At 41.2% G+C, this 22,062-nt stretch overlaps 1 protein-coding gene across 4 annotated transcripts in view; it reads left to right on the top strand.

Annotated features, from left to right (window-relative positions):
* The window catches only part of bahcc1b (BAH domain and coiled-coil containing 1b), a 73,469-nt gene that overhangs the window by 7,751 nt on the left and 43,656 nt on the right, over positions 1-22,062 (top strand). For 2 of the 4 annotated variants that reach the window (XM_017418430.3, XM_017418428.3), the window contains exons 1-2: positions 79-273; positions 3,206-3,570. In XM_017418430.3, coding sequence (XP_017273919.1) covers positions 3,399-3,570 — 172 coding nt within the window. In that variant the 5' untranslated portion in view covers positions 79-273; positions 3,206-3,398. Of the gene's footprint in view, positions 1-78; positions 274-2,920; positions 3,571-22,062 lie in introns of those variants that run through there. The other 2 variants (XM_017418429.3, XM_037981017.1) reach the window with 2 other exon arrangements.

Here is a 22,062-nt window from a genome sequence, read left to right as displayed (position 1 = left end):
CCCTCCCTCCCTCCCTCCCTCCCTCCTCCTCCCGGCTTGTCTGAGTCTCCGGCTGCATGAACGAGCCTCGATTCACTACAAGCCTGAACTTCTACGCTGCGTCTCTCCCATACCTCAGCTGAGCGCAGAGCGCAGTCAGCAGCAGCAGCAGCAGCATCAGGATGTAATCAATCCCACATGTTTCATCTCTGCGAATCGGGGATTTTCACTTTGAATTTTTTTTCTACTTTTCCTTTCATTCTTCCTTCGCCGTGCAGTGGATCTAAGTTACCAGTAAGTCGCAAATTATTATTTTTCTTTTACTGCTCGCGTTGGTGTCTGCTTTTGGTTGAAGACATTTTACTACAAAAAAAAGAAGGAAAAAACGGACTGAATTTCGCGTATAGTTTTTTTTTTATTTTGAAAAAATATCCGCTTTAAAAAAAAACGTAAAAAAACTCATTCAGAAAACAGATTTCAAAACGCAGACTCTGGATATTAATCTTAAAACGTCCCATCAGAGCCACATTTTTTCCCCCTAGCATTCATTCTTTTTAGATATCTGACTCTTGTGTGTGTGTGAGGTGTATGTGTGTGTGTGTGTGTGTGTGTGTGTTTGTTTTGATCTCATTTCAAAGCATTAACCTGCGCATTTCTTAAACCTTATTTTTTTCCTCATTCAGCTCAGTCGCGTGTGAACAGTTCGGTTTTTGAATTGTAGATTATGGTTTTGGTAGTTTCCTGTTATGTGTGTGTGTGTGCGTGCGTGTGACGGTGTGTGTGTGTGTTTGAGAGAAACTGCGGAGCTGCACCTCGGTATGAAGGCTGAACAGACGCCGGGCTGTCTTCACCCTCAGCCGGGCTCGTCCCTCCTCTTTAACCCGGCCTCTGTTCCTCGGATTATTCTGCTTTTAGCTGTGTGTAAATAATGTGGAAATTATTGCAAATTTGCGCGAGTGTTATCTAAATTAAGAAGCTTTTTTTAAATTAGAAAAAAAAAATCCGTTTTCATTTTATTTCGCTCAAAGGTCAACACCTTTTTTTACGATTTAATCTCTCCAAGGAGAACAAAAAATAAGACGTTTTTGTAATTTATTTGTGGCATGGCCGGTGTAAAACACATTTCTCTGTAGATTATTTTTGCCATGAGTTTCATGTAATGTCGCCTTGACCAGCAGTGGTTACTTTTATCTGGGGATAGTTTGACCCTTTTCAGGGCATGGACGGTGAAAGGTGTGCGTGCGTGTGGTTGTAATTGTGTATGGGTGTGTGTGTGTGTTTAGGAGGAAGCCCGAACGCTTTCCACGTTGCACGGACCCATGATTTTCTATTAATATAATAATAATAATAATTATTATTATTTTTGAAGCAGTGCCAAACGCTGTTTTACGCGCCGTCGTTGTGTTTGCGTGGCGCAGCGCGATAACACGGCGGATCTAGATCCAGGTTGTTCAAAATGCAGCCTGAGTGGCTCTGTGTTTGACGTGGAATGTAAACACCCCAAGACGTGTGTTTATGGTCTGAAAATGTACCAAAAAAAAGAAAAGAAAGAAGAAGAAAAACGTATAGACAAGCGTCATGAGGAGAGTGGTGTGTGATTGATGCCCCCGTGGAGAGGGGCCATTGTTTCTCTCAGCCTTGGGGACAAGGAGGGAGCCTCATTTCGCGTTCCTCTCTTCTTTTATTTCTCCCAGATATGTACCGAAGAGATAACACTTGGCTCCATAGCAGGGAAAAAGGGGAGGAAGTTGAATCATTTAAATGTAGTTTAGCAAAAAGAAAGAAAGAAAAAAACACACACACACACGAGGAAGGAGTGTTTTTTGACGCACAGAAACAAGCTGTTGAACTTTGGAGGATATTTTCCTCCTCTCACCTTAAAAGAAATACATGTAAAAAGGAAGGAAAGTAAGTTACAGAAGCAGGGTGTGTGTGTGTGAGTGTGAAGGAGTGTGTGTGGGTGTGTGTGTGAGCCTCCTGATCCACCGGAGCATTTGATATTTTCTTTGTTCCTTTATCGTTGGTTCCTGGGAGGTGCTATCTACAAAGATGGACGTGCCATGCATTGAAAAGCCTAAATAGATGGACTGCTGAGGTGTGCTTGGAGGAACGCACGCAGCAGTTCCCCCCGCCCCCACCCACCCAAGATCTCCCCAATGTAAGCATCTCAGGGAGCCTTATTTAAGTAAATGACCAAGGCTGTGAGGGATACAGAACATGTAAAAAGGGGCCATTTCACTGTTTATTGCGCTGCTCCTTCGAGCTGGAGCATAAAGGTGATTTGATTTGTGATTACAGTTTGGTCTTATTTATCCACGCACACACACACACACACACACACACACACACACACACACACACACACACACACACATATATATATGAAAACTATATGAGAACATACAGCAGATATGCTTGGTGCTGTGTCATGTTCATCAATAGGGAACGCTAAAAAAGTCATTAGGTGTTGAAAGTAGGAGGGGAACAGAAAAGCTTTATTTCCATTTAAAACATCGTAAAGATGCCAAACCGCACAGACCTGAAGCTGCGCTTCTCCTTTTCACAGAAATATATTAATCAGGTTGATCCAAAATGAAGAAATGTCTCTAATCAAAGCATTTCTTTCAGTTTGGAACTTTAGCGCCCATCAGGGCTGGAACAAAACAAAACAAACAAAAAAAACTGTCCAGTGTTTTAGTGCATGAACCCATCGAGGTCCAGCTTGTTGTTGAAGCTAGTCTAGACCATCTACTTCATTTAGAGACGCTTTTTGACCCGCCGTGAACTATTGTGTTGGATCTGAATCAATTGTTTGTACCTGAGCCAAATCTCTCCCTCGGTCTCTCTCTCTCTCTCTCTCTCTCTCTCTCTCTCTCTCTCTCTCTCTCCTCATTCTTTGTGCTGATAAAGAAAGCTTCAGTGTGCGCTATTTGCATCGTGTTTGGTCATATGAGGAGAAGAAAAGTGTGTGTGAGTGTGTGTGTGTGCAGAGGGAGGTCCACTCTTGGGGCCACGAGCTAGATTTCATGCGCAGAGAAACACTTCGCTCACCTTCCTGGCACAAATAATCAAAGTTTAATATGTGATTTTCTTTTACAGCATTTTGTGGAATTTGAATAGATTTTTTTGGGTCGCAGTTTCGCAGTCCGTGTGTGCAAACTTGAGCAGTGAATGTCTCCCAGTCTGCTCCTTGTCAGCTCGTCTCCTGCTCTCTGTCTTCCTGCAGGACATGACGGGGACTCCGCTTCAAGCCCAGGCTGCGCGCAGAGCGAGGCGAGCGCGAAGTTCATAAAAAGGGATTATATGTTTCTCCGTTGCGTTTTTGCATCTGGGTGCCTGAGAGACCTCCGGTGCCTGCGGATTTTTTCCTTCTCCCGCCTTCCTTTGGATTTGGGATTTACTGGCTTGAAGTCATCGGGATGGAAAGCCGCGACTTCGCTCCCCCGCACCCCCTCCTGACGGAGCGGAGCGCCCTGGTTCACAGCGCCGCGTCTCGGATGGCGGCGGGCGGCCACGGCTCCGTGCAGCACCCCGCTCACTTCCAGCCGGGGAAATACTACTCATCCCACCTCTCCATGGGGCCGCACACAGGTCAGTTTCACGTGCGCTTTTAAACTAAAATCGCTCTTCTTTTTTTTTATTAATTGTGTTTTAATTCTGCACACTTGTGAAACTTTAAAGCTGCTCAGAAACCCAGCGCGCGGAGGATATGACAAATAAAGAAACGCGCACATCTGCAGGAGTTTTATGACATTTTGGGAAGCTGTTTGCTGCCTGCTACATACAACACAGACAAATCTCACATGAAACTACGTAATCTGTAGCCTGAAACACAAAAAATGCGCACTTTAATTTAAGAAAACCAACTTTTACATTTAGAATGTGATTTGTGTTTTTAAATCCCGATTTTTAAATCATCCAGAATTATTTGGCTTCATTAGGCGTTATAATCTTGTCATACAGGTTCATCAATTATTGAATCTTTGCCATTTGTTATAATTAATTCCAAGTAAACTGCAGTTCCGATGTATTTCGAGGAATTTGTGCAGTAACTTCTTCTTTTTGTGTGGCTTTATTTTTTGGTGTTTGGAGGTTCTGTTCTGGTTCCAAACTGGTGTGTGCGTGTGTTATATTCTGGTGGTGGGGAGTAAAGTGGAGTTCTGGCTAATGGAGGTGCGGGTAATACCAGAAAATCCGGTTTCTATGTTGAGCGGGGACGTGACGGGGTGCGAATGGGTTGACAGTGCATGCATTAGATTTAACAAGTAGCTTTGGTATCCTGTCTCAACAGGGGAGGGGTGTGTGTGCGTGTGTGTGTGTGACTGAGAGAGAAAAAAAATAAAATAATATTTTAATTGCATATATAATACCAGCTGGATGAAGTGGATGAATGTACACGTGGAGGTTGAAAAATGTCATAAATTATCATTTTGAGGAGCAGATGATTCTTTGTTTCTGCTGCGTGTTTGGATTCACACATCTTCCGTTACCAAATGTTTTAATATTTAACAATTATTATTGTTTTAAATCTCAGAAGCAGAAGTTTATTTCTGGTCTTATTTTCTCAGATTTTCCAAATATTTACCAAAAAATAAAAAATAAAAAAAAAATAGCACCTTTTTTTTGTTCTTTGCGTTGCTCTTGGAATGCCTTTCCTGCTTTGAAAGAGGAAACCTGGAAAAAATAAAGAAATCACAACAAATTTTATTTATGTTTTTGGTTAATCTAATTAGAGTACTGAAACATATAACTTTTGTAAAAATGTTCTAGTATAAACGCAGCTTGTGTAAAAAAACAAACAAAAAAACCCATCTATCTGCTGTACAACATTTTCATTCAATAATTTACACAATTATTGCTCTTAATTATTTTATATTTTAAAAGATTTAGAATCAATCAGCTGAGCTCAATTTATGGCATTTTTGTAATTTGTTTTTATTAAATATCCTTTTGCCCATTTCGCCTAAATTTACCTGAAAATGTGTCAACAAAAGCTTATTTATGTCATGTAAGTAACACTCATCCATGCTGCGTAAACATTCAAACACAGCTTTGACGGATGTTGTTGCTCAGTGACATGCACTATAGTCCAATTTAAAAATGATTCTGATATGTTAAAGGGTGTGGGGGGATAAGCATTGTAATTTAAGGTGATAATGCTATTGAAATATATTCAGGAGGGGCTCTCAGTGGGTCTGAAGGTGCATGACACTGGATTGAGATTCCAGATATCCAGACTCTCCATGCATGTCCCTTATGGGATTTTGACTGACATGATGGGCACAGAGGATTGTTGTTTTTACGGTGGGGGTTGGGATATTTGAGTGTGTGTGTTGGGAGGTTGGGATGAGGGGTGGTTACCTTTGTCCTTGCCCCCCCTCCCCACCCCTCCCTCTTTAGAGATTCGCCCAGCCCTAGGCCTCGGCGCAGGGGGTAGATATGATGTGAAGCTGGCCATAGAAGAACAGGAGGGGCTTGTCTCAGATTTATGCCGTGACACACTCACACTTTTTACAGTCAACCAGACCGAGTGTATCGCTTACAGAAATTCAGAGAAAGAAAAAGAATGAATTGAAGCCCCCCTAAAACACACACACACACACACACACACACACACACACACATAATTCTCCTGTTTCTTCACATCTCAGAAAACCTGCAATCCATCAATTTGCTGAAGCCTCTTATTTAGATCAGCATGGTGTCTGCTTGAATATGGCTTCTCTTGACAAAGTGGTGGAATGACAGACGCATACCATAAGACTCAGCCACCCCCCAACCCATTTGATAAAACCTCCCAATGATATTATCCAGGCGTTTAGATTACAGATAGGAGGAGTGGGAAAGCCTTTGTGCCTGTCCGTCTGTCTGGCTTGCGCTCTTTCGTCCCATTTTCACCACTTCTCTGTTTGCTTCTCTGTTTTTTTGTTTTTTTTCTTCCCCCGTTCTGTGATGTTAGCCCCTGGGCGGTAGTTGTGCAAATGTGTATCTGTGTGTATGTGTGTGAGATTAGGGTAAGGTTTAGCCTGCAGTAGCACAGGTGTGCAGCACTGTGGAGGGCGTGGCAGCAGTTGTCATTGAACAGGTGTGTTACTTCCCAGACAGCAGACGGTTTTTGTTTACACAATTGTGTATGTGGGAGAGTGTGCATTTGTGTGTAACCTAATCTTGCAGACGGAAAGAGTTTACATTCACATTAAGCTGCACACACACACACAGCTGCACACACACTCACTAGCAGACTCTGAAGGGCTTCTATCGTCATGTTTTGTGTATTGAAAGTGTAATAAACCATAATGTTTTGTTAGACTAGATAATCTCCCACCCAGTTCTATTCCTCGGCCCCCTTTTCCGCCTGACCTTTTGCCCCCACCAACCCCCACCCCACCCCCACTCCCCATCCTTTCTCTCCATCTTGTTAGTAGAAGATCCTGCATTTAAATTCGGACTATCCTCTTGCTATAAATGTGTTTAGCTGCATGTTCATTCATCATGATCCTGGCAGGGAAATCTCTCAAGCCTTTCTCTGCTTTGATCGTCACGGCAGCATCAGTGACACACCCCTTCACCCCTCCTACCTCACGCACGATGTGTGTGTTTTCTCTGTGACTACATGCTTGTGGAATCTGAGGTGCGCGGTTAATGCAGACATGTTGCGTTGTTGTGCTATAAGACAAGTAAAGTCCCTTAAAGATGGAGAAGAAAAGCGATGACATGATGAGTAATGATGTAACAGAGATGGAGGAGGGGTGGATTGGGGTGGTGGTGGGAAGGGGGGATGGGCTGAATCCTTTCACCTGGTTGGTAATCCAGTCAGATTACCACTGCCTGACAGCGCCCATAGCCATCACCCCCTCCCCACCACCACCACCACCATCCCAGTGGCGTCTTCCCTGCCTCCTAGGAGAGAAAGCAAGAGAGAGGAGACGCTTGGCTCCGTGCGTGTGTGTATGTGTGTGTGTCAGAGAGAGACGGGGAGCTGAGTCAGTGGTGGATAAGACCCAGTCAGAACCATCCCATCACCCACATCCCTTATAACACCCCCCATTACTGCCTTCAATCCAACTCCAACCAGGGTACAAGGGGTGCATCTTGGGTGCAGTGTGCCAGACGACCCCCCGCTTGGAGGAGACAGCTGGCGAAGGCTGCAGCCAGCCAAGCCGAGGCTGGAAGGAGAGGAGTGTAAACTGACAATTCAGTTTCATTAAAAAGAAAAAAAAAAAGAAGGAAGAGGAGATTCTGACCCAAATTGGATCTAGACTGTGCAACACTGAGGACAATGCATTAAATTGAATGCTTGGGCTGTAAACTTATTATTTCCATTGAATTATTTGGAACAATGGTAAGATTTACCTAATGTTTTTAAAATTAAAGGCCTCGCTTTCCTTGAGAAAATGATGATTGCGCACAGCCTTTCATACCAGAGTTTTAAACTAAGAACATCTTATGTTGAGACAGTTACAGCCAGTAAATAAAAAATGATGATATGCACATTTTCATGCAGTATTCTGAATACTTGTGTGGTCAGTTAGCGTTTGGAGTATGTGTTGTGAATTACTCTCAGCTACTACCACACCAAAGTGTAGTTTATTATCTGTACAATTGACTGTTATAGTCATTTTTGTGATTGCTATGATTAATTAGCTGTGGCAGCCATCTTAAATTGCGTTCACTCTGAAAGTTGGTCTTTTGTAAATGTGCACAAATGGATTACAAAAAAAAATTTTTTTTTTTCTTTTATCATTTCATTATAATCTCGTTGGGAGCTGTTTTTCTAACAGACAAACATGCACACACACACACATACACACAGGCAAAAACACATAATCATCCATGGCAGGTGAAAATAAAATAACAGGAGAGAAAATCAAAAGACATTTCAGTGGTTTTAAGTATATTTATTATATCTAACATTAAAAGGAACAAAAATGAAAATGTTATCCAGTGGCAGATCTTAAGGCCACAAAATTTGTTTTTAAAATTAAAATATTTTCCTCACACTTTTTGTCTGCATCCAAATGGACCAATTTGACACCTAATTACTGCTCATATTTAAATATGAGAATTTTAAAAAGCGGCAAGGCCAACAAAATCAGTTAAATCAGTCTGACTGTTTGAAATGTGTTGACCCATTAAAGGCATTAAGTCATTAAAAAAGGAATTAAATTTCCATTACAAATTAGATTCTTGTGCAGGCTTTGATATTTCAGGCAAACTGTGGCACAGCGTTTGAACATATTCCTGAATGTTTCACCGTGACCAATCAAACTAGCCTCAGAGCAACTGATGTGACCAAGATTTGAGCTGTCTGAAAGGTCACATGAGTGGAAAGATAAAATATATCTATAAAAAATATAATATATGACATGGAGATGTCTTTGATGTTGGAGTTTGGAGAAAAGCGTGCTCTGAAGCACATGTGCGGCTGCGACAGAAAGACTCTTGTCTCGTCTCCAGCTCTCGTCCAAGTCGAGAACAGCTGCTTATTGTTGGTGGCAGTGATTTGAAGGGTGCGTTTGGTTGCGACATCTCTGGGGGTGTGAACACACACCACCATCTGATGACTTGGCATGGAAATGAAAAAGCGCCAGACTTCCTGTGTCCATGTGGTCTTTTTCTCTTTCTCGCTCTTCTTCCTCCTGTTCATCTTTCCCTCTCTGGCCAGAACCCCCACAACCCCCTGCTTCTTCATGCTCCTCCCCTCTTCCCCCCTCTTCTGCTTTCCTCTTTCACTTCCCCTCTCAGCAGAGCATTCGCTCCTCTCAGCTTTTCGAGTGGTGCTCCAGCCCTCCTCCTCCTCCTTCCTTACACCCATGTTCCTCCCTACTCATCTCTGCTCTCTTTTCTCTTTTCAATCGATCCCCCACACCTCTCTCATATCCATCTCCCCGTCTCAGTCTGACTCCCCGTACACCCTCTGAGCTCCTTGTGTTGTTAGCAGGCCTGCCTCTCTCAGCACTTCTCCTATTTCTGTCTCAGTTTCAGTCTGCTTCCTCTCCCTTTTTTTTCTCCACATTGTTTGTTTCTCCCTGCTCTTTTCTTGCATCTCCCACCCACCCCCTCCCTCACCACACAGCCCGCTGTTCACGGGCCCGTCCCCGGTGCTGCTCGGCCCGTGGCCAGCTCACTAAATCAGAAACGTTTGGAGGATTTGGCAAGAGGGAGTGAGAAGCTCAGCGAGGCGCCTTTGAAGTCAGAGCAACGAGAGAAAAATGACATTTTAAACAGGCTGCAAAACACAGGGCTAAAACAGCTTCTTATAGGAGGAGGAGGGGGGTTGTGGGGGCTCATTTACAAATTCACTGTTAGGTATTTAAATGCCTTGGCTGCTGTGAATATCACTCAATAGGATTGCATCAAAACCTTACATGATAATAAAGTGTTTGCAGATGCCATAATTGTCTGCTTTTTTATGGGTTCCTTCCTCTTCAGAGAAGTCAGGGCATTTCCACATTTACGCAACAAGACAGGGAGGTGACATTGCTTGGACATGATGTCACAGTGTGTGCAGATTCACAGGTTCACACACCCTGGAAAAGAAAAGCACAATTCCAAAAAATATAAAGTAATAATAAAATGAAAAATAAAAGGACTTCTGTTCTGTTGAAGGCAATATAGGTTTCAGGTTTCAACAGGGGAGTTTTCTCAATTCAGACCTGAATTGTGTGGTGTTCCAAGCTTGGAACTACATGAGATGCTCCGTTATGCAGCTAAATTCACATGCAGATTAATCTCACTCCCCTCCCACTGGATAGTCGCTAGGGTCTTTGGCCTGGCTCACAAGAGAGATGTTTTGGTTGCATTCGTGAAGGTGTGAATTAGAGTCAAAATGACTGGGTGTCAGACTTAACGCTCCATTGTAAGTTTTAGAAAGCTGAAATCTGAGACCTTCCTTCACGCCCAACTCAAATAATCTACCTTCTCTGTCCAAAATCAGAACATTTTAGTCCTCAAAAGAGTGTCCCTTATCCTTGAGGTGTAGGTGCACAGCTGAGTCCTGCCCTGAAGAGCTGAAATAAATTAAAAGTTAAAGGATTTTGTCAGTGATATAACAAATAGCACAACAATAAAAATTGTTACAGATGAATGATAGTTACAAATTAAGTGCTGGAGCCATTTTAGGCCCAATTCTAATCCATGAACATGCTGTGGACAAGGTATGCCTACATGTGGATGTATGATATTATTACTACTTATCCTGCCAGTCACCAGAACTTTGTTATTAACATGGAGAGTTTGGACATCCTTTACAAATCTGTTGAAACACTGATTGTATGAGTCCGTAGCTTTTAGCTCCTCCATGATGTAGGCACTCTTCATGTACACTAAATAGTTAATGTTGTAGTACGAGATGGGCGGCAAATTGTCGGGCTCGTCCGACATTTCCTTTTTTTATCACCTCATACAGGTCAGTCCTGACAGTAGCGATCTTCTTTCCCTCGCACATTGGTCAAGAGTAAGTAAATACCTGGATTTACTTTGCTTTGAAGCCATCGTTGTCTAGCTTACCTACCAACATGGCGAAAATATCTCTTCTGGCCGAGACTTGTGGGAACTATGTATATAGAGGTCTGAACATTCCTCACTGCACTGGACTGCATACATGCATTGATTTGTTTTTGTTCCTTGTTGTTCCCTTCTGTCCTTGTGGGGACATGTTCAGCCCGATGGTGTAGAGTTCTAATGACAGAAAGGGCCTAATGACCATTAGAACCTTAAGACCTTAATGCCTCTCCAGTGGGAGGGGAGTGAGTCTAGTCTGCATGTGAATTAAGCTTACGTAACGGAGCATCTCATGCAGTTTCAAGCTTGGAACTCCAAACTCTCTAGCTTTGAATTGAGAAAACTTCCCGGATGGAAAAGAAATGTGTTCAACTACAGAACAGAAGTCCTTTTTTTTCTTTCTTTTTTTTTTTTTTTTGATTTGACATGTGCTAGATGACTGAGAATCTACACCAGCAAGTGCACAAACCCAGACGGTGCAACCAAGGCAACCCTTATCGCCGCGGTGACCGACACCTGAGCTGGACCTGCTTCTTATCCACCTCGGGGTCACATTTAGGCCTGAGTCATCATCGCTCCACTCAGCCAGGGCCACCTCCCTCTCTTTTTTTGTTTTTTAGCTGCTGTGTTTTGGTTCTCCATTCGATTCATTTCAGCTCTGTTCGGCTCATTCACATTGTAATGGACTCCATTCAGGCCGGTCTATGTCCAGTTTGTTCTGCTGTCAGTGCTTTAGATGGATGGATGTGGGGGGCTGCAGGTTCATCTAGAGGTGAGGTTAAAGGACTGCCTCCTAAATGTTGCAGGACCCCTTCGCGTGCTCAGATTTAGCATTTAAAGACAGCAAATGTGCTCGAAATAGGAAATAGGTACATATATGTGTTTGAGCGAAGGGGGGTATAGGTAAAAAAGCGAAGCAGCTGTGTGGAACAGCAAGGAACAGCATGGATCGTTACACGGCGACTCACATGAAAGCTTTAAGTATATTCAGGAGCCTTTGTTGAATATACATGGAGCTGTGTGCAGCTTTGAGTGTGTGTGTGCGAATGAGAGAATCCGCTCCCAAGCTTTCACCCGAGCTGAGAGTTGTGAGAAGGAAAACAAGAAAAGAGAGCAAGAGAGTAAAAAAAAAAAAGATCCGTCATCAGTCATTCATGGCTAATCAGTCTCGTGAGACGTGTGCACCACACTACACACACACACTCACACACACACACAGTGCTGAGGTCCTAATCCTACTGGGACTGCTTGTGCCTCTGTGTGTGCCTGTCTAAATTTTGGATCCCGGCTGATTAGAAGCAAACTCTCCCTCCTCTGTACCTCCACCTCTCCCTCCCTCCATCCCTCCATCCCTCCTCTTCCTCCTCCTCTGCATCTTTGATTGCTGGTAAAGTGTCTCGTCTTCTTCTCTCTGTTTTTCTGTCTTGTCTTTTTAATAACCACCTACTGTCTTTTCGGCTAGTTTTGATGTGTGTTTTTGTAAGGTTTGGGAGCATGTGTGCATGCATAATATAGGGATTGCTTTTGTGTGTGAAAGTGCACTTCACCCCCTCTGTTTTTCTTTTTTTTTTTTTTTTGCATGTGTGTGTTGACGTCTGTGTGTATGGATGTGTCTGTGTGAAAGCATTTGCTTCATCATTAGTGTTTCAGCAGTTTTATCACTTACGTCAAATGTCTTTTCCCCAAAATATCAAACACAGTTTAGCTTAATTGATGTTAATGTTATTTCTGGAGCTAAATGACAAAGTACTGAACCTAATCCATACATATTTGCATCTAAATAAACTACAAAAAGACTGATATGAAACGATATAACTCTACAGACGAAAGATCACAGAGATTTTCTCTGCAGTCGTGGTACAAAAATATATGTTGTGGCAAAGAAGTTTGATTTCTTGATTCACCAGGACGTTTACCTTCATTTGTTTGTCTTGATAGGGGATTTCCTAATACATAGTATCATGTTAGATTGTGAAAATGTTTGTTTTTGTTGTGCAACTCTGTATGATTAACACGGAAGTGAAGCTGAGTTGCAACATCTTGTTGCATATGTCATCTGATTAATTACAGAATATTTTTTATATCTTTAAAAGTATTGTATTTACAAATAAAACAAAAAAAAATTAAAATTTACATGTTATCGACTGGCAACATGTCAATTCAGTGGGTAGGATCAGGTATGAAAATAAATTAGTGGATTTTATGATGGTTTTTTTTTTATTTTTTTTGTAAAACATAGATTTTATTCTCTAATTATGTTTTTAATTAATTCAGTTAGTGTGATTCTGATTAGGAATACTGTGACTATATATATTGTCTTCAGTTTAGGAGTTACAGTTTTATGGAACAATTAACTTTGATTAAAAAAAGCCAAAAGGTGTCTCTTTAATTTAGTTTAAACAAACTAAAATTTAAGGACAATTTCACCTTGTATTTTTTTTATACAAATTACTTAAATAAGGGGAGATTCAGTTCATAAAAAAGTGTAATCTGTGTTTCTCACTTAAAAGTTTTTTAACACAACTTTATGAACCTCTTGCTATTTAAAGGTTTAGTTTGAATGTCAGCTCTGCACATTTATCTGTATAGAGTTAGCAAAATTCTTCTCAATTTATATTTAACGTCCAGTGTGTGTGTGTGTGTGTGTGTGTGTGGGGGGGTGCGCGTGTGTGAAATAATTCTTTTTTTGTAATCTTTAATAGATTGGTGATATGTTCAGGGTCTACCTCTTTTTTCCTTCAAGAGCTGAGATACTTTTTAACCCATTCATTGTGCAAACTGCTTGACAAACTTCACTAAACCTTTAAACCAGCAGGGTTGTCTTTTTTCACTTATTATTATTTTTTTCTATAATGGTCAGTCTTGTTTTAAATTCTCATTTATGAAATATAATTTACATCTGTTCGTGGGTCAAAAACTTTGATAGTGGCTAATTTGCAATTTTTAAAAAAATGCATGATTTGATGCTTTTTAAACATAAATCTGAAATTTTAAAAAGATGGTACCACATTACAATAAGATTAACTTTATAAACAGTTTATTAATGCTTTTTAAATATTTTATGCATGAGTCTGTAAATACTTTGTGAAGCATTGTAAGACATTTATAAAAGTGTTATAAAACGCTGCTTATACATTGAAGGGGGTTCACTATTTGGTAAGGTCAAGTGCTGTACTTTATTTAATTCAAATTAATGTAAATTCACGCCATATGCACATTTTACTTTTTTTAAACTAAATAGTTTTATTTGCTAAAGCAAAAGGTATATTCTAATAGTGCTTGCGCCGGTAACTCACTAACAGATGCTTAATATTTAAAATCTATATCTAAAGGGTACCCTTGTTGTAAAGTGGTGCCAAAACCACTTGAGGAGCAAATTTTTCTATTTTTCATTCACTTTACAGCAACATCAAAATCATTCACAGGTTTGTGGATTTTCAGGGTTATTTTTTTTAATTGCAATGTCATTTTTACTTTTCACATGATAAATCAAGAAAAACTGTGCAGACTAAATTGAAGGTTTAGGACTAAAATGAAAAGAATCATCAGTTCCAGCTTCAATATGACATTCATTCCATTCCGTTTTCCTTGCCTGCATCAGCCTTGTTTTCTCTCTTCTTTTTTATTTATTCCTCTTCTCCCTCTTTTTCATTTCTCCTCTGTTGATCTCTCCAATAAACTTTCATTCCTGTGTAAATATTACAGTAATGAGGGAATATAAAGAATGGAAAAGCCATGCTGAAATAAGGTCAGACTGGGTTACTCTCACCTGCTTTCTGTCGGTATATGTGTGGTTGTATGTGTGTGTGTGTGTGTTACTCTCTCTGCCTGCCTCCCACCCTTGCCGCCTCTCTCGCTCGTGTTTGCTGTCTGCTGATCTCGTTCTTCTCTCTTGTTCAGTCTCTTCTGCCTCTCACACACGGGCTCGTACTCACTTTCTGACGCCCACACAGCCAGAACACTTGCAGACACACACGTACACACACACACACACACACGCATACACACAATGACACCTGCATGTCGAGTCGTTGAGGGTCTAATTTAAGTAAAGTGCTTCTCTTGGAACCACCACCCCTCAACTCATGATGATGGAGGGTGATACGCTGCGACGAGGCTGAACACACACATATCCAGGTTTAGACATCCACACACACAACTTCCAGTGCTGCTGAGATATGACTCTCTGTGGTGTGAGACTGAGGAAGGCTCTGTAGGTTGCAAGTAGCATGTTGCAATAATAATGTGATATTTGATCCCTGCAGGGAAATCCACAGTCTCTGGGCTGCTGGCAGACTGAACTGTACGGCCAGTTAAAGCAGTGGCAGTGAGGACTGAGTGTTTGTGCTGGAGGATACTTCAGTGGGGTGGGTGCTCGGTAACTTGGATGTGGTTGAATCTGGGGCTGCTGGTTAAAGGATGTTGTCTCCTTCGCCTTTTCTGCTGTGTAGGCGTGTTTGTTTCCGTTGGAGTTTGAGCTAACTTAAGCTGAAGCGGGATTGCACTGCACTGCTGCTGCAGATTCTGGGGCTGCAGCAACAAAAATAGCTTCAGGAGTTTTGTTTTTGGAGCTTCGCTTTTGTAACGGTAGACTAATGGAAGCAGCTGAATCTCAAACTGCAAGAATGAGATAAGAAAAGAACAAATTTGCTAAGCTTTAGCATTAATTTAGGTCCGTCTTTACTTCAGTGATTCTAGCATTTTCAGCTTGTTAGCACACTTACAAGCTCGCAGTATTTGATATTTTATATTTTCCAGCTGTTTCATATATTTTCTGCAAAAATTTTGGAATTTAATTTTGCCTCCTGATGAACTGAATCCATTCTTTTAACGCTGTGGTCACCTCAACTTCCAGAGGAAATATCTGGCACTTTTGCTTTTTAAAAAAAAAGCTTATTTTTTGGGCACCAAGCAGTTTTTGCAATCTTGATTTTGGAGTTTTTTTGTGTTGAAAAGCTGCATGCTAAACTTAAACAACGAGGTCAAAGATGCTTTCTGATTCACTACGTTTGCGTGGGAGTGTTTGTTTCTGCTGGAGTTTGAGCTAACTTAAGCTGAAGCATGATTGTGTTGCACTGCTGAGGGTGGCAACAACAAAAATAGTTTTAAGAGTTTTGATTTTGTAGCTTTAGTTTTTATAAATTTAGACTAATGAAAGCAACTGAATCATCAACTTGAAAAAAAAAAATCAAATTTGCTAAGTTTTAGCATTATTTCAGTCAATTTTTACGTCAGCGAGTTTGACATTTTAGCTTGTTAGCACACAGCTCCCATGCAGTGTCTGATAGTTTATATTTTCTAGCTTTTTCTTATATTTATTTTTCATATATTTTGGAATTTACCATAGTATTTTTGATGAATTGTCTCTATTCTTCATGCTTTTTTAGCAGTGCTAAACAATTTCGTAATGCTAAACATTGCTTTTTTTTTTAGCACTTTTTTTGTAATCTTGATTTTTAAACCATTGTGCCAAAAGCTTCATGTTTAGCTCAAAAAAACGAACTGAAAGATGTTAAAATGTTTATAGAGTTCCAGGGAGCTTAGTTCTTTGCAGGTTTATTAGTGAAAATGTTCACTTTTAGGTAGTTAGCATGTCTGTCAGCAAAAGCAACACTTTATGCCTCAATTTTATTCATCATCATTGCGTTGCAGTTATCCTCAGCTACTTAGATTTAAAATCTCTGTGATTTGGATGAGAAATTTTGTTTCTGAATCATTGCTCAACTTCTAAGTCATGCCACTTCATCACTCAACCTTTTAAACAGAACTGGAAAAGTGTTGATCCCTCAGCTCACCACCAGCCACCATCCCCTCAGTTATGTAATAAAAATCAGCCTCTTTGATTTGTGATATAATATATTGTGTTTCTACATGATCTAATTCAGTCCAAGTATGAGATATTGGACCATTGGATCACACTCTCTTTAAATGTTGTTAACATCTACTTTCTTTTGACTCATACAATCAGGAAAACTGTTAATAAGTAACAGAGTCACACAATGTGGTACTAAAGAACATGTGTTTAATAGAGATAATGTACCCACACAGCAATATTTGACCATAAGGTTGTAAATTTCAGTTGTGTTTGATCTTCGGTGAGATTCATGGAGAAACACAACTCTCTGTCTCCTCTTTGCTCTCAGATCACGGTGACGTGTTTTCTTTTAGTCTCAGATCTTCTTGGCGTCTTGACCCTCAGGTGTATTTTATCCAGCAGCAGGCACATGCAGCTTCAAATCATTGTTGTCAGTGAGTGTGGATGTGTGTGAGTGTGTGTGCTTGCTGTAGTTGGAGACTGAATGGACCACAGAGGCGTGGCGCTGGCATAGCATGCTGGACTGGATGACGACCATAACTCCCAGAACATGCTGCTTCACTTTGTGCACACATGAGTTGGAAGGAATTGCATTATTGACCCTCACCGCAGGCTTTCCTGAAATATCACCAACCTTATGCTTTTAATTAACGTGTCTGTGTCTGTGTGTGTGTGTGTGCTGTTGCACATACCATTTGTGTCTCATTTTAGCCCAAGCGAGAGAACCAGTCTGACCCCCCCACCACCAAATTCCCCTGTTTTCGTTTGCTAAAACATGGAAAAACTTACTTTGACAACCCCTCAATCCCCACCCTTCCTGCTTCCTAAAAATCTCTCCTGTTGCGAATCCCTGCTCTCCGTGACCATATATGGTCCTTCCTCTTGCTGTGGGTGAGTGGGTGGGTGTGTGGTGTCCAATAAGTCTGTGGTCAAAAGTAGGAACATTTTCTTTCTCACTCACAGTTGACTGCAGCCTTTGCTGGGCTGACGGGAAACTCTGAGCAACACCTATAATCTTTTTTTTTAATCTTTTTTTTTTCTTTTCTTTTCAGGCCGCTCAAACTGTGGGACACAAGGTGTAATGTTGCAACATTTTCTTCTCTTTGTTCATTTAATTCCCACTACTTTTATTTCCTCTAATTCTCGTGAAGTCCCCGCCAAAAGATGAGGTGCCTTTTTGCATTTTTTCTGGCTTTTGATGTTGTTAAAGCACAAGTGTCGGTGCGGTGAGATAGAGCTCTACTACAGTAGCCTCATGAATCCACTGAGATGGTAATAGAGAGAGGATGTGTGTGTCAGTGTGTGTGTGTGGATGGCAATGCTCTGGTCGGCAGCCTGGGAGTCAGGCTTTGAGCTGTGCTGTTCATAGTCTGCTGATTTATGCGCCTCACAGTGAAATCTCTCATTTGTAGCTCTTTCATCTCATTTTTTCCCCCTCCGCTCTTCTTCTTCCCCTCCTTTTCTCTTTCTCTGTCCTTTCTCTTCTTCCTGCCGTAATGTGATTCAGCATGGCTGCTTGTCCCAGGCGACGTGCCATGCTTTGCTTGCACACCATTCTCTCTCGAACATGAATGAGGCGAGAGGAATCGTCGATGAATAATAAGATAGAACAAGAAGGAAAATGCTATCTGGATCAAGTCGAGCAAAAGGAACTCCTCTTTCTGCCCGGAACGTGTTCTTTGTAAGCACTGCTCGGCCATTTACTCACACATTGAATGTGTTTGTGTCCCCAGTGCCACAGTGCTTTTATGGACCTGTGTGTGTGTGTGAGGGTGGGTGTGTGTGGGTGTGTGTCTAAGCACCTTCCACAACCGCCTTGTTTGAGTAGCCCTGTCACTTGTGCAATTCCATGGTGTCAAAACAGATCAGAAAGGTCTGGCTTGACTCATGCCCCTGAAAACACACACACACAAGCACACACACCCACACAGGGAGTAAAGGCTCGGTGCCAGGGCCCTTGGTGGTTGGAAGCTTATGAAAGGGTCGGACTGACGAGAGGTTGCCAAGTGTACGGCAATAAGCGTAACAGCCAAGCTAACGAGAGTCAAAACCTCTGACACACACACACACTGAGGCTGTACTTTCAGGCGCTGGTTTCAGAGTGTGTGTCTGTGAGGGAGTTCAGTATATCAGTGTGAGCACAGAGGCTTTTGTTAATTGGAAAATGTGACAATATAACACAAGAGGATATTGATCTTCAATTGGATGGAAATTGATTTAAGTCATCATGCTTCCAGGTGTGTGTGTGCGCGCGCGTGTGTGTGTATTGATCAGCAGCAGTCCATTCAGTGAGATGCAGCTAAGGAAATCACTCCACTGCTTCATCCTTGTTTGCTTTGTTTCCACCATGTGCCTTTGGTTTATCACCACTTACAACCCAACCCTCGGTGTCTTATATTTCCTCCTCTACTGGTTTCTGGTCTGTTCTCCTCATCCTCCCTTCTCTCTGCCTTTAGAATCGTGAGAAACCTTGGGGCGGTCTGGGCCATTATCTGTCATTTTTGCGCTGTTTTGTTTCACTGTTGATTTCATCAAGCACTCCTCAGCAGCTGCCAAGACAAACGTGCAAAAGAAGGTGCAGGGTCGTTTTTTAAATCTTTTTTTTTCTCTCTTTAATAATGTCTGCCTAAACACATGGAGCATATAATGTAGATTAATTGGTTTGATTTGCATTGTTTTAGCTGCCTTTATTCGTACCTTTTCTGAATAGTGGTTCCACTTTCCAATATCCCCACACTTCCATACTCTTGGTGTCATTCCAGTCAACGTCTTGCACTAGAGATGGCTTTTTGTGCAAAATACATTAATTTTATTTATTTATTTGCCTTTTTTATGGAGAAAGAAGGGGCAAAAAAGCATTTTAAATTCTCTGTTAAATTTTCAAGCAAAGGCACCCAATAATGCTGTTGCTTATGTTGAATTTTTTTGATTTGGTGCATTCAAACTTTTCTGTGGCTTCACTAAAACACCACACATTCATATTCTTTTTGATTGTGCCCAATATTCATAAAAATATAAAGAGATTTTAAAAAAAAGAAAAGCTCAGAAAAGCAAGGCACAGGTCCAGATCTTGTTTATTCCTAAAACAGTGTTTAAGTGTTTTTAAGTGGTTCCCTCCCCCAGAAAATCAAATTACAGCCATTCATAACTAAACTAAAGCAGATTCATTCACCCTAAATACAGATGACTGTGTTTGTGTAAATATAAACTCATAATTCTAGTTTTTATTACCTCGGATTGTCAACATTGGAGGATTCACTGCTTTCTTGTTGACACGCTTTTCCAAGTTATGATGCCAACTGGGAAATGGGAAGCGTACAAACCCGTCTTCTGTTTTAATTACCACTGCAGAGACTGAACGTAGCTTCTGTCTCCTCCGTCAGCAGCTTGTATTTATGACAAATAACATATGCACACAGAAAATATTGTTTTGTGTATGAATGTTTGTAACTGATCAGAAAACTAAAACCAATAGTCCCCCCCCCCTCCACCCCCTTTCTTTTTCTGTTTTTGTTATTTTATCTAATTTACAGTCATGGGATAAAAACAGTACACCTTCTGTCAATAGAGAGGTAAGTATCAGGACACATCTACACCAACTTCTAAAAATATTCAAATATAAACCTAAATGTATTAAAACACACAATAGATTCCACCTTGCCATTACTTGTTAGGCGAAAACAAAGCCATAGATTGGAGAGGAAATGTAACAGCGATGTGCTGCTGATCAAATTTACTGATCATCTTCGGTGTGAGCGCCTCTATGAAAACAGGATTTTTGATAATTTGCTGCTCTGGAGCATCCAAGTGTGTGTTCACACAATGTCAAGGAGGAAAGATGTCAGCAATGACCTTAGAGAAGCAATCTCCACAACAATGTGAGAGCCTGATAAAGTCTATAAACTGCTGAATAATGTGACAGACTTTGACACACCTCAAGTAATTTTAGAATCTGGAAAAAAATCAGATAATTTTCATTATGTTCTGTAATGGAGAATCCCTAAACTTGACAGCAGGTGCCCTTACTCTCAATTATTCTGTATGGAAAAATTGGAAACTACAACTATAAGGGGATACAGCAGTGACAGATGGAAAGGTACCATGTGGCTGAGGATAAAACAAAGGTGGAAATAGAGGCCTGGAAGACCAGAAGAGGAGGAGAAGGAAAAGAAACCAGAGGACAGAAATGAGGTTTACGTTAGTGGCCAGCCTCTGAGATGAATTTCCATACCGGCAGGCCAGAGGGAGCAGGGGAAATATGATTTTCTTCTCAACTCACCAGCAGAAAACAAACAAGTTGGGTATGGAGTCAGATGGCAAGAAGAGAAGGAATACAGAAAAGAGGAGAAAAGGAAAGGGATGAATAAATGGAAAAAAATGGGGGAAGGGTGGAGGATGAAATTAAAGGGCAACTTTGGGTAGAAAAGCAAAACCTAATGTAAAATATCTATACAAGTACCTCTAAATAACATTATTGTTTGAAATTGGTCTTACAAGTTTTCTTTTAAAGTATCCCCGTAAACACAAGTGGACGTCCGAGAACGGGACAGCTTCACATCAAGATGCTCGTCTGCCAGTCTGCATTGCCGGGGGCGGCGTGTGAAACAAACCTCATACGAGCTGTGTTTTATTATGACAGGCTAAACCTCCACTGACACACAGCTGTACACGACGAGATTTAAAGGGAAAATGTCTAAACAGAAAGAAAAAAATGAAACTAGAGCAAGCGATGGGGAGATTTCTACATTTAAACTGTGCGTGTTTTTCATTATCATTGTGTGTGTGTGTGTGTGTGTGTTTCAATGCTCGGGTTCCAGCTGTATAAATAGGCTCACACGCTCCCTGATTTGTTTTCTAATATGTGCCGTTACTCCATCTCCCTCTTGATTTATCCTATGCCCTCTTCTGTGTCTGGGTTTACATGTGTGCATTGTGTGTGTCTGTGTGTCTTGGAGAGAAAGATTGGCAGACAGCTAAAGGCACTTGTGGTTGTGGTTGTCAGGGCGTCAGGACGTAGTTGAGGTGTGGGTATGTATGTGAGTGTGTGTAAGTCAGATGCGGACTGTTATGGTTGTGGTAATTGCCTCTGATGCGGCGCAGCGTTTATGGGTAGCGACCCAGCCCACCACCTCTCTCCCTCTTTCCATCCAGTGACTAATTACCTGATTCCCTGTGGATTTGTTTCCTCTTTACCCCACGCCTGTTCAGTTTATTCCACTGAACGGGAGCTCGCTGATGAGTTGAAAAGCTTTCAAACAAACCCAAACTGAACTCAGATGCTTCGATGAGTTTGTTAGGACTGAAATTGAGCTCAGACTTGTCTGAGAGATTAAACTTGGTTTTCATTTCCAACTCGTATCTTTGCAGTATTTGATGGTTACTTCAAACCTCTTCAGGGTGCAGGATTAAACAAACTGCAAGTTTAAGTGCAGCTGAAGGGCCAACTTGAAAAGTGAGATTCTTTTTTCTTTCGGTTCATTTTTTTCCTCCGTTTTGTTCTGATTTTTATACCAAACTGCAAACCTAGATACTAAAAACTGCTGAGTTCAAAGAAACCCAATTTTCAACCCATTTCTGGGACAAATTTCAACTGAGCCAGCCCTGGGTACCTTTAACTCAGCTTGGTTTGGCTATCAGTTTGACCCAGCAAAGTCTGCCGGGTAAAGTTTTTGACCCCCCCAAAAAGTTAAAATGACAAATCTTTTTAATGAAAGCTACTAAAAAGGTAAAAACAAACAATCAAAAAACAACAAAAATCTTGGTTA

The sequence above is a fragment of the Kryptolebias marmoratus genome, linkage group LG17, assembly GCF_001649575.2.
Source record: "Kryptolebias marmoratus isolate JLee-2015 linkage group LG17, ASM164957v2, whole genome shotgun sequence".
NCBI classification, from domain to species: domain Eukaryota; kingdom Metazoa; phylum Chordata; class Actinopteri; order Cyprinodontiformes; family Rivulidae; genus Kryptolebias; species Kryptolebias marmoratus.
The sequence above is the reverse complement of the archived record's forward strand: the minus strand, read 5'-3'. Positions and strand labels throughout refer to the sequence as shown.